The 13,640-nt window shown below is 38.3% G+C and overlaps 1 protein-coding gene across 9 annotated transcripts in view; it reads right to left on the minus strand.

Annotated features, from left to right (window-relative positions):
* Positions 1 to 8,410, minus strand: part of stat4 (signal transducer and activator of transcription 4) — a 120,298-nt gene extending 111,888 nt beyond the window's left edge. For all 9 annotated transcript variants that reach the window (XM_084688557.1, XM_084688553.1, XM_084688552.1 and 6 more), the window contains exons 1-2: positions 8,103 to 8,410; positions 5,262 to 5,393 (exon numbers count right to left, since the gene is read on the minus strand). In XM_084688557.1, the coding sequence (XP_084544683.1) occupies positions 5,262 to 5,389 (128 nt within the window). In that variant the 5' untranslated portion in view covers positions 5,390 to 5,393; positions 8,103 to 8,410. The remainder of the gene's footprint in view (positions 1 to 5,261; positions 5,394 to 8,102) is intronic.
* Positions 8,411 to 13,640: the final 5,230 nt, after the last annotated feature.

Raw genomic sequence — 13,640 nt, forward strand, 5'->3', positions numbered from 1 at the left:
GTCATCACTAGGGTTGCCAACTTTGTCACTATACAGGGCATCCGACACTGGAATGCAAACCCATGCCACCAACTCACAAATGCAATGACCACCTCTTAAAGGGGCAATTGACTGGGTTTTTGGGGTATTTCACACTGTTCCTTAAGGTCTCCGAATAGGGTATGTAACATTGGTTGGGTTGAAAATGGCCCGGGTGCTATTCTATGCCCACTGACAGATCCTCTGAAATGTTCCCGGGAAAAAACTATAGCTTTTCTCCTTTTATGGTATGCTCATTAATATTTAGATAAGGTGCGCGCTGATTGGTTGGTTTTCAAAGAGTGAAGCTGGGGATCAAAAACGCAACACGGCCAACAGCAGCACTGGCTGATAAACCCAAGTTGGAGACTTGAAATAAAAACGCGCAAATAAATCTATTGTGTCTACACAACACTGTTTTCAACAGATTGACTATATATCATTTGAAATTATAACATTACTTGTTTCCACTTCTGTTGTTGAAGCAAACTGGATTGACTTGGGTGGGTATAACGTTAGGCTACAGCTTAGCAACCAAACCATATCGTCATTCTACTCGGCTTCAGTTAGCTAGCTAGCTCTAAATAACTTGCTGCAAAATAACATGACAAAGATCTGGACAAACATGCATCGTGAATTGTAGATTTACATTACACAGGTTATTTATTTGAATGAAAGGAACAGTCAGGAACATGAATCAACGTTAGCCCCATTGCCAATAAACTAGGCTAAATTATCACACATTCTACCTATGCTCTTGCGTTAGCAAGCTAAACTTGTTTACATGCCTACATCTAGGTCTAGGTGTTACTAATAACAGTTACTAGCAATGCTAACGTATCCTGTATCAAGCACCTGCCTTTTTCCAGTTCTTTCAAATAGATTATCTAGACAGGCGTTAGCAATAAGCCAGACTGCTGTTCGTTTTCTGGCTATTTTTCGGAAGCTTCCCCTCTAATGCCGACTACAGCTAGTCTAGCTAGAGTCATTTGATGTGTAGAAACTTATTTAGCATTCTACCTGATATGCTATACAGGAAACGTTAGCATTGCTAATAACTGTTAGCACAACATCATACTGTCCTAAGGCTTATAGCTTGCGGTTGCAATGAGCATACGGTCGGAACAGCACCTCTTTCCAGGTTCAGCTTCCTAGCAAATCCTGCTTGCAATTGTCAAAGGTTGTCAAAACTGTCTTGGGTGAAATGTTCAGAGCAAATGAATGATTGAGTGTCGAACTTCGCCTGGATCTTCTCATAGACAACAGCAGCCATGCCTGTTGAATGTTTCGCTCCTTGGGAAGACTGTGAGTGTTAGCCTTCCCTGTAGGCTGTACAGCCTGGGACACAGCATTTACGACCGTGGTCCATTTTCAATATCCTTGTTATAATTCAACACGTTCTTCTTTGTAATTCCTTATAAGTAGCCTACACAGAGCAGCGCGCAGCTAAACTAGTATCGTAGATAGACGCTACCTCGGGCTGGTCTGGATGTAAATTCTGGGGCGTGAGCAGTCAATTGCCCCTTTAACACTGTGTAAAAACAACTATTCCACAGAAAAGCCTGCTCTTCAATGGTTCAACAATGAACAAGACAATGCCTTCTACGCCAACACAACTAAAATCCTGTAGTTTGTAAGTAGCCTAAACAGAGTTAACTAGGGCCAATACATCAACTGGTCAAAAGACAGATAGTTTCAGTCAGAGTTTTAAAAGCTAGATGACTGTAACCAGCTAGCTACTGGTCTTGTGACAGGAGGACAAGTGTAACATGTTCAAGTACTTAGATTTAAATGTATCATTAATAATTAGCAATCTAATGCAAATGTATATAACATGGGTAAGGTAATGTAATTAAAGTAATCTCGCCAATGCTGCTAGCTAGCTACTCAGAACTGCCACTGAAGATGATAAGTCTATTTTAATAAATTACACTAACTCTAAAACCAAGAAATAATATACTTCCTCCGTCTCCTGAAAAAACTAATTTGAATTGAATAACATTACAAAAAAGCTCAACTAATACTCTTTCAATTTATATCCAACAACAAATGTCAACAAACTTCCCAACACAGAGAGTACACCCCATTGAAGTATTTTCCCATAATAATGCTCTATGGATTCAATTTTATGATTGGATGGATGGATGTCAGTCCATACTTCAAAAGCTTTGGTTGGTGGGAGGATGTCCTTCGGAAGTTGTCATAAATACCATGTTTGTCTATGGAAGGGAGTGAGTCCAACTACTTGACTGACAGATTATTCTTGCTAGTTATAAAACTGAAGAAAAACGTCTATAAGTAAACGTGTTTGACATAGAACAGTAGCATTTGCATAGAATGCCAAAAAGGATTTTGTTGCTGATGGTCTCAATACCTTAAAGTGGGGGAACATGGTGAGTACCCTAAAACAGGCACAAATAGGCGTTAGTGAGAAAATGGTTAGAGCAAAGCCATTAGAGGTAACTAAAATCTGATTGTATGGATTTGTTAATGTCACTTAGGTTACATATATCTTGAAAAGAAAAACTGAAATAACCAGCTTTCGGCCAATCAGTCCACCCTACCAGCTGTGTTTAAGGTGGGGTAATATCGAAAGCAGGTAGCAGGCTTAAACGCTTTTTCACTCCACGAACAGTCTGAACAACCTTTAACGGTTGGTAACTCTATAGGCTCCTGTAAGTCTATTGTTACCGTCTTAATGCGGTATAAACACCTTGTATTTTTTGGGCAGTTTCAGTTAGCTATGTACGTAGCAAAATGAGTTAGCCTTACCATTAAACAAGAAGCCACAAATGTATGTTGTATACTTTTTAAGCTGTGCAATCTTCATTAATAATAAATATACATACTTAGTTATTTAAAAGACTACTGTAGTGCCTGTGCCCGTAATGTAGCCAGTGATTGAGAGATGTCAGATAATTCATTCAGTGACACACTGATACACACAGTGATTCCTGGAAATATAGTGTATTGATACTGCAGTCCATGTGTCTTTGAGGCCTTGCCCGTGATGCAGCTCGTGATTATAATGTAATTTACAGTTGATTTGGTGTTGCCTTAATTTAAGTTTGTGTGCAGTTGCATGCAGGCAGGGTTTTGCAGTAATTGCATTATTTCACTAACATAACACAATTCACTGATCTATACTGAAAATAAAGTATCCACTTTATATTGTCTTGATATTATATGCTTGTCAATATTTCATCCATAGCTAAATTAAGAAAACCCTTTGAATCAGATTTAAAATGGCATGTTCCACTGTTGTTCTGGCCATATCTGTGCTGGACCAATAGCAATACAGAAATCCGATTTCTTTGTGACAAAATGCCCCAAAAACGTATTTTTCAATTGCCAATTAAAATATTGTCGAGCAATTAGGTGTCCTTATTTTATGATGCCTAGCAAAGCAATGTAAATCAAATCCCTGCAGACAAGCCATCGCAAGGGCTGTGCCAAGTGTGCAACTGTATAGGGCCTCGCACTTGGCCTTTATTTTTCATATATATAATAGTTTATTCATCCAACAGCTTCTAAAATGATATTCCTTGTGCAAAGTGTAGGTTGCAGGAAAAAATATAACAAATTATTATGATTTTCATTCCTTGTGCAGAGTGTAAGTTGCAGAAAAAAATATAAACAATTATTCAAATTATTTTTAAATATTGCATCACTCACTGCGAGGAAGGAGAAACATGTTGACTGCACTACTAGAGCGTGGACGATTTTGCAGGCACAAGTCAAGTGCTTTTTTGAAGAAGGTGAATTCAAGAAGTCACTGCGAGGATTGCTGGATACATTTGTCAACAGTTCCAGAGATGATGTGGCTGAGGTTCAAAGCAAGTGGTTGTGAACATGCTAATATGGCAATAAAGTTAGTTTTTATTTGTTGTTTTTAAAGTTAGTTTTTATTTGTTGACTATAACAGCAAAAACATGGAAGATAGAGAAAAGTCATGCCGTTATGTGCATGTGATCCTAGTTCATCCACATGTTTGTCAATGAGCAGGACCTAACACTTCAACACTGTTCACACAGTACGATGTCTTATTTAGGCTTCCTTGCTGAACAACATTTGAGTTGGCAGTAAAAAAAAATGTTATCCGGCAAACCAGTTATGTTAACCAGTAAAAACAAAAAACATTTAAGCTTTTTCACGTTTTTGGGCCGAGGCTAATTTACGAATCACTATTCCGCACTTGCATATAAGCAATTCCTTGCCAGTTGCCTCTTTTTGACAAGTGTGGAGACCTGAGCTCCTGTAGCACTACAAGCACAGAATTCCTTCCAGAGACCACTGCATTTCAAATGTTCCTTGCTGGATGCATGTTTTGCAAAGCCTTTTGTGGTTTCTGTCACTGATTTCCAGTTAGAGAAGCCAGTTTCGTTAATGGTTATTGTCAGCATTAGCCTAGACCCAATACTAAACTTCCGACATGGAAGGTAAAAAGGCAGCATCAGCAACTACTGAATATTCCAGCCAGTACCTACCATTAATCCAGCTTCTGCAAAACAAGCGTTTTGGAGTTTTATTAAACATCCGACTAGGGTATGCTTGAAGTTACGCTTCACCTGGGCTCTGTTCCAAGATCGACAGGAGCAGTTGGAGGATCTGGGGTGGGCTGTGGGGCCACTTTTCTGACCTTGCCTGCTGCCGGCAAGGTTTGAACTTATTTTTTACAAAGCCACATTCTGATATCCATCCTTATTTTGTGATGTTGAAAGTTGAACAACCTAGCTGTGTGTTAACAGTGTTACTCTTTTCACGGTTTTAACATTGCCTACAGCCGTGAAGTTCAAATCGGATAAATAAATCTATTATAAACAGCACAGCACAGCACAGCAAACATTGATGTCCACGGTGGTCCGATACCGCTTTGTTTCAGAATAATGTTTTTATGCTGTTTGTGCAGTGGGAAAAGAGACTGGATCAGATAACAAGCTTCAAATATTTCATGGGGGAAAATCTCAAAAGTTTTTTATTACTGTCTCTATTAAAGCTAAGGGTGCATAAAATAAAACTGATGGAGCAAAGTCCCCCCCAGGGTGCAGGGCCTGCAGGAGCCCCTGTTCTATGTTCCCCTATTTTCTACTCCAATTCCAGTTATTTAGCATTTCAACCAGCTAATTATTATAATACATTTTGCTAAATCAGGTGTGTTGGATTAGGGTTGGAATGGAAACTACAGGATCATGATAGCTCTGTCTACAGGAACAGGTTTTGAAAGCCCTGTATTATACACTCACCAGTCCTGGCTCTCAATCCAGTTGGCAAGCACCTGCCGAATATCCATAGGGAAGTTGTCATCATACAGATAGTCCACTTGCTCCAGATATTTTATTTCAAGCTGCTGAATCTGTTTCCATTGACTCATGCTGCTGAATAATAGAATAGTAAAAACAAAAAGAGTAAGGGAATTTTGAATCTATCAAAATGTTTTCATCTTTAGGCTACAATCTACTTTATTATGTAATATTCCAAAGGTCAAATGTTGAACGAAACAAAGGACAGACAACTAGAAGAGAAAGTAACTATTCTTATACCCGTCAAACCCTAATCATAGTCACTAAATTCTAGAAACGCCATGAGATTCTTGGAGGGGGGGGTATGTTTTTTAGAAAACATAAATTAAACAACCCTACCTGAGTTTTTTGGTCTGCAGGTCTCAAAATGTCGATTGAACCTATGGTATTGTCTATGGAAACTAACACAGCATGACCTCCTTTCTATGCTTCCTGTATCTTTTTTACACAGACACTCCTACCACTAAGTTACATTTCTCAATTACATTCACACAATAAATACACTGTATGCCAGAGCCAAATGCATTATATTTTACAATGTCCAGAACTATGCTGCTATTGACTTATATTTTATAAAACAGTTCAGTCAAAGTTTGATATGAAAGAGGCTACATATAATTGTAAAGATTCATTCATCAGTTTATCAACGATGTCACTAAACTTCCGGTGGCGCTGCTCTGCAGAAGAACTGCAGACTTGCCGTGAAATAACTCAAATGTATCAATATCGTTGCTTGTTAAACTAAGAAAGTAAACAAAATGTTCACTATCCTCCTTGGAACAAAAAAGGGAAAAATTCAGTTCTCTGAATGTTAGACATGTCTTGAAAATGTAATAAGCACATTGATGCACACTTTAATATATTTTAAATCATAATGGAGAGTTCATTTTCAAAGCAAATGACATTACATAGACCTCCGGTCGAAAGTCCTCTCTTAATACCGTGAAAATGGCCACAATATTCCTCATAGCATTTCCGATTTTGCGAATTCGCCTTCAGAATAAGAGCAGCGTGTGACAAAACATGTTAATTTGGTGTAACAAGCAATAGCATTAACAAATTATGGTGGTTAATATTTCAAGTATGACCAGGTTCAAAGTCGTAGAAGTCTGTAGAAGCTTGATAATGACCATTCATTTGAACCAGGTGTTGGAGCAAGGAAACATCTAAAACAGACAGGACTGTGGGTCCTGAAGACCAAGGTTGAAGACCACTGATGGACACAACCAGCGGCGTCGCCAGCCATTTTTGCCAGGGCAGCAGCCCCAAAACCTTTAGTGGAGCCCCGAATATAATTTGTATATCTTGACTAAATAAAACAATGTAACCTGTGTCATGTGTGAGTTTTCGTAACATGCTGTAACAATATGTCAAAATAAAGGAAGAATCTCTGGCATGTCAGTGAACATATCTAGCTCTAACCAGAGCCATAGAAAAAGATAGTTGCGACACTCCCACAGACTCCCATTGTTATCGAGGAATGCGGAAGTAAAGCGTGTCTCACGCGAGCTATAGTTCCAAACATTGTATTTTCCACCGTTGAACCCCATTCATTTTCAGTGTCTCTGAAGCAAGTTAGCTGGTAAATTGATGAAAATCATGCATTTTTTCATATTTCAACCACCACATATCAATTGTTATGAGTAGTATTTCATATAGCCAACTTTAGATAAACATTTTCGAAAGATTTTAGCTTGTTAGATTCTAAATGCAGTTAGAGCTAGACTGTAAATCTAGTAGCTATCTTACGTACAGCTAAGCAACATTTTTACTGTAGCTTGCTAGAGAGCATGTGTATCATAACCAGAAGTCCATTGGTTTATAGTCTGTCAAATTAGTTATTGGTGTTCGTTGGCATACAAAGTTTGTCTTCTGTTATTAGTCTAGTTAGTAGAGCTAGCAACAATGAAAGGCAGATTAAGGGGTCCGAAGCAAGTTAGCTGGTAAATTGATGAAAATCCTGCATTTTTTCATATTTCAACCACCACATATCAATTGTTATTAGTAATATTTCATATAGCCAGCTGTGTAGATAAAATGTATCGTCAGATTATAGCTTGTTAGATTCTAAATGCAGTTAGCGCTAGACTGTCTAGTATCTAGAGCTAAGCAACACTGGCTAGCTAGAGAGCGCCTGTATCATAACCAGAAGTTCGTTGGTTTATAGTCTGTCAAATTCAATTCTGTCAAATTAGTTCTAGTTATTGGTGTTCGTTGGCGTATACAGTTTACATAATCTGCTCTTATTAGCCTATAGTACATCTGATTAGAGCTAGCCACAATGAATTGCAGATTAAAGCCTTGGGTCCCCTATCGTCCAGCAACGCTTGGCAGGAATTTCAGGTCCACTCAATAGCTAGCTAGTTAGCTCAACTAGATGCATACTACTGCGGTTTAAGGTTTGTGAAAAGCAGAAATTTAGATCACCTGCTCACTACAAACAAAAGGAGTGGAAGAACACTGGACATATTGTACAATAAAATGTTTTATTGATGTAGCCTGGCGAAATCGAACCAGCACAGGACACAAATATATTTTCGGGGTCTTTATTCTGGACTATAAAAATGGTGTTCAGCCAAATAATGAAAATAAAACAAAACCAGTAGACCAAGATACTGCAATAGTATTATAACGTGTACACTATGAGTTTCTTTTTACTTAAGACAGTAGAGTGTAAAAATAACTACAGTGACTCCTGTATACACAAAAAATATTCACAATTAACATGTATACATTGATAAACAGGTAAATAAATGTATAAAGCTTAATACACAACTTACTAACCTGTACAGATCCGTATCAAAGAAAATAATAGTCCTTCGCCATGCGGCTACATCTGGACAATGTCTACAGTATCTGTTCCTAGCTAACAAGGGACGTCCTGGGAACTTTTCGAGTTCGGTAAAGTTGGCATGACATTCACAGATTCAAACTTCCGGGATCAATAACTCTATAGCGAAATGTTATTAAATCACAAATAACACATATTTCGTACTGTAGTAAGGTAAACAACGAGCTACAAAGTCATTTCCATCAAAACGAGCCGTCCTGCAACCTGAAGAAATAACATTGGTCTCTACGAGCAGCCGGCAGTAAGACGAGCGCTTAGGGACCGTCTACAAACTACAACAGCGAAAACAGATACAACAAAAATATTTATTAATTTAATGTTTAAATAAGGTAGTTTTTACAAACTTACCTCAATTATAACCTGTCTCCTGCTGGTTGTACTACAGCACTTACTTTCAAAAAACAAGCATAATCCTCATTTATGGGAATATTGTTTTGCTAAAAACGTTTAATAGTTTAATCATTGAATACAGTTGTGTCTTTAAACTTTCCTCACACATCAATAGTCTTATGTTGGTTGTACTACAGCACTTACTTAAAAAAAATAAGCATAATTATAATTTTGGGGAGTATTTTTTGGCAAAAACGTTTAATAGTTTAATCATTAAATACAGTTGTGTCTTTAAACTTTCCTCACACATCAATGGTCTTATGTTGGTTGTACTACAGTACTTACTTAAAAAAAATAAGCATAATCCTCATTTTGGGGAATATTCTTTGCCAAAAACGTTTAATAGTTTTATAATTAAACACAGTTGTGTCTTTAAACTTTCCTCACACATAAATAGTCTTCTGATGGTTGTACTACAGCACTTACTTTTCAAATATAGGCATAATCCTATTTTTGGGGAATATTTTTTGCCAAAAACGTTTAATAGTTTCATATATAAACAGAGTTGTGTCTTTAAACTTGCATCACACATCAATAGTCTTCTGTTGGTTGTACTACAGCACTTACTTTAAAAAAATAAGCTTAATTATAATTTGGGGGAATATCTTTTGCCCAAAACGTTTAATAGTTTTATAATTAAACACAGTTGTGTCTTTAAACTTTCCTCACACATCAATAGTCTTCTGATGGTTGTACTACAGCACTTACTTTTCAAAAATAGGCATAATCCTATTTTTGGGGATTTTTTTTTGCCAAAAACGTTTAATAGTTTCATATATAAACAGAGTTGTGTCTTTAAACTTGCATCACACATCAATAGTCTTCTGTTGGTTGTACTACAGCACTTACCTTTCAGAAATAAGCATAATTATAATTTGGGGGAATATCTTTTGCCCAAAACGTTTAATAGTTTTATAATTAAACACAGTTGTGTCTTTAAACTTTCCTCACACATCAATAGTCTTATGTTGGTTGTACTACAGCACTTACTTTTCAAAAATAAGCATAATTATAATTTTTGGGAATATTTTTTGCCCAAAACGTTTAATAGTTTAATCATTAAACACAGTTGTGTCTTTAAACTTTCCTCACACATCAATAGTCTTTTGTTGGTTGTACTACAGCACTTACTTTTAAAAAATAAGCTTAATTATAATTTGGGGGAATATCTTTTGCCCAAAACGTTTAATAGTTTTATAATTAAACACAGTTGTGTCTTTAAACTTTCCTCACACATCAATAGTCTTATGTTGGTTGTACTACAGCACTTACTTTTCAAAAATAAGCATAATTATAATTTTTGGGAATATTTTTTGCCCAAAACGTTTAATAGTTTAATCATTAAACACAGTTGTGTCTTTAAACTTTCCTCACACATCAATAGTCTTTTGTTGGTTGTACTACAGCACTTACTTTTAAAAAATAAGCTTAATTATAATTTGGGGGAATATCTTTTGCCCAAAACGTTTAATAGTTTTATAATTAAACACAGTTGTGTCTTTAAACTTTCCTCACACATCAATAGTCTTATGTTGGTTGTACTACAGCACTTACTTTTCAAAAATAAGCATAATTATAATTTTGGGGAATATTTTTTGGCCAAAACGTTTAATAGTTTAATCATTAAACACAGTTGTGTCTTTAAACTTTCCTCACACATCAATAGTCTTATGTTGGTTGTACTACAGCACTTACAATTCAAAAATAGGCATAATCCTATTTTTGGGGAATATTTTTTGCCAAAAACGTTTAATAGTTTAATCATTAAACACAGTTGTGTCTTTAAACTTTGCTCACACATCAATAGTCTTATGTTGGTTGTACTACAGCACATACTTTTCAAAATAGGCATAATCCTATTTTTGGGGAATATCTTTTGCCAAAAGCGTTTAATAGTTTAATCATTAAATACAGTTTTTTTTGCCAAAAACGTTTAATAGTTTTATAATTAAATACAGTTGTGTCTTTAAACTTTCCTCACACATCAATAGTCTTATGTTGGTTGTACTACAGCACTTCCTTTTCAAAAATAAGCATAATTATAATTTTTGGGAATATTTTTTGGCCAAAACGTTTAATAGTTTAATAATTAAATACAGTTGTGTCTTTAAACTTTCCTCACACATAAATAGTCTTCTGATGGTTGTACTACATCACTTACTTTTCAAAAAAATCCATATGCATAATTTTAGGGAATATTTATTGCTAAAAACATGTAATACTTTAATAATTACAAAGAGTCATGTCTCCAAAACTGATCCACACAGTCTCGATCAGCGAGGTCTTCTTTAAGCAGATGAAAACATTGCCTTCTAATGAGAAACAAACTATTTCATTGGTGTCAAATAGTTATGCCCTGAAGTTTAGTATTATTTGTCTATGCAGTGTATTTTTGCCTGGATGTGCACACACTAAAAGTTCAAGTTCAAGTATTTTATTGTTGCACAGAACAACACAGGGTCAGACGGGGCACTGACATTCGTAGGACAAGACAATGCAAAGCAACCTGGCCTAACATAACATAACATACACAAGTACACAGAACATAGATCATCTATAATAAGATGACATATAGTAAACCTCCTAATATTCAAATAATATACAATATTCAATACACTATACTAAACCTCTAAATACACATAATACACATAATAACCTATACAAACCTTAAAAACCTATACTAACCTAATCAGAAACAGAAAGGGATTTTTTCACCATGAAAGTTTGCAGACAAGGAACTAGCTTTGGCAGGAAGGTGCATACAATAAACATATAGGAATTTTAAATGTAAATGTGGTCTAACTATACTAAGGGTACATAAACTAGCAATACTAAGTGGAATAGAATTAAAATAAAATATACAATAAAATATTTCATCAATAAAAAATTGCCATAATTTACAATATAAAAAACTAATATTACAGGAGATACAAATGGTACAGATACAGTATTTTTATGTAGTGCAACATGCAAATTGTTTTAAGACATGAAGTCATTAAAGTCAGTGTGAACTCTTGGCCTTGTTGATGAGGCCAACAGCAGAATGGAAGTTTTTGTTTTTGTGGTTTGAGGTTTTGGTCCTGATGGACCCCAGCCTACTGCCGGAGGGGAGTGACTGAAACAGGGAGTGTCCAGGGGGTCAGATGGCTGAGCGGTTAGGGAGTCGGGCAATTAATCAGAAGGTTGTTGGTTCGATTCCCGGCTGTGTCAAATGACGTTGTGTCCTTGGGCAAGGCACTTCACCCTACTTGCCTCGGGGAATGTCCCTGTACTTGCTGTAAGTTGCTCTGGATAAGAGCGTCTGCTAAATGACTAAATGTAAATGTCCAGGGTGGGAGGAGTCGGCCTCAGTCTTCTTCACTCGCCTCAAGGTCCTCGAGGTGTGCAGGTCCTCAAGGGAAGGCAGATTGCAACCAATCACCTACGCTGCAGCCTGCTCTTATCCTTGGCAGTGGCAACAACGTACCAGATGGTGATGGAGGTGAGGATGGACTCAATGATGGCTGTGTAGAAGTGCACCATCATTGTCTTTGGCAGGTTGAATTTCTTCAGCTGCCGCAGGAAGTATATCCTCTGTTGTGCTTTCTTGGTGAGGGAGCTGATCAGTTCTCACTTGAGGTCCTGGGAGAGGATAGTGCCCAGGAAGCGGAAGGACTCCACAGTGTTGACTGGGAATCACACAGGGTAATTGGGGTGAGTGGGGCTGTGTTCTTCCTGAAGTCCACAACCATCTCCACTGTCTCGAGAGCATTAAGCTGTAGGTTGTTCTGGCTGCACCAGGTCACCAGGTTGTCCGCTTCCCACCTATAATCAGACTCGTCTCCACCAGAGATGAGCCCAATGAGGGTGGTGTCGTCCGCAAACTTCAGGAGTTTGATGGACGGATGACTGGAGATGCAGCTGTTGGTGTACAGGGAGAAGAGCAAAGGAGAAAGGACGCAGCCCTGAGGAGATCTGGTGCTGATGAACCGGGAGTCAGAGACTTGTGTTCCCAGCTTAACGCACTGCTTCCTGTTAGACAGAAAGTCTGTGATCAGGTGGAATCAGGCACGTTCAGCTGGGAGAGCTTGTCCTGAAGCAGGGCGGGGATGATGGTATTGAAGGCAGAGCTGAAGTCCACAAACAGGATCCTGGCGTAGGATGCTGGGGAGTCTAGGTGCTGTAGGGTGAAGTGGAGGGCCATGTTAACTGCATCGTCCACAGACCTGTTGGCTCTGTAGGCAAACTGCACAGGGTCCAGTAGAGGGTCTGTGATGGATTTAAGGTGTGCCAGCACCAGGCGCTCAAAAGCCTTCATTACCACAGAGGTTAGGGCGACGGGTCTGTAGTCATTAAGTCCTGTTGGCCTTGGCTTTTTGGGCACAGGGATGATGGTGGAGGACTTTAGACAGGCTGGCACATGGCATGTCTCCAGGGAGGTGTTAAAGATGTAGGTAAACACCGGAGACAGCTGGTCAGCGCAGTTCTTGAGGGTGGCTGGAGAGACAGAGTCCGGCCCAGCTGCTTTGCGGCGGTTCTGTCTCTTGAACAGTTTGTTCACTTCTCTCTCCTGAATGGAGAGATTCGTCACTGTAGAGGGGGGGAGGGCAGAGGCCTCATGGGTGGAAAGGGGTTGTTCAGGACTGTCCAATTGTCTTTCAAATCTACAGCAGAACTCATTCAGGTCGTTGGCCAGGCGGGAGTTGTTAGTGGAGTGGGGGGCTCTGGGCTTGAAGTTGGTAATCTGCCTGAGCCCTCTCCAGACAAAACCGTGGTTAGCAGAGAATTGATGATCTAGTCTCTCCGAGTACAGTCGTTTAGCCTCTCTCACCGCCTTGCTAAACCTGTTCTTAAGACAAGTGAAGTACAATAGTGCAATGTTGCTGATAGTGCAACCAGTAGCTGAAAGTGACAGTGTGTAAAGTGACTAGTGAGAAGTGTATCAGTGTCCATATCAATGTCTATTCAGAAGCCTGATGGCCTTTGGAAAGAAACTGTTGTCCTTTTTACCCCGTCCTGCCAGCTTTTTTGAGGCATCGTGTGGTACATGTCCTGTAGGGCTGGGAACTTCCTGCCGATGATGAACTCAGCAGAATGGCTTT

This window comes from Hypomesus nipponensis, chromosome 23, assembly GCF_054491055.1.
Source record: "Hypomesus nipponensis isolate SF chromosome 23, ASM5449105v1, whole genome shotgun sequence".
Lineage (NCBI taxonomy): Eukaryota > Metazoa > Chordata > Actinopteri > Osmeriformes > Osmeridae > Hypomesus > Hypomesus nipponensis.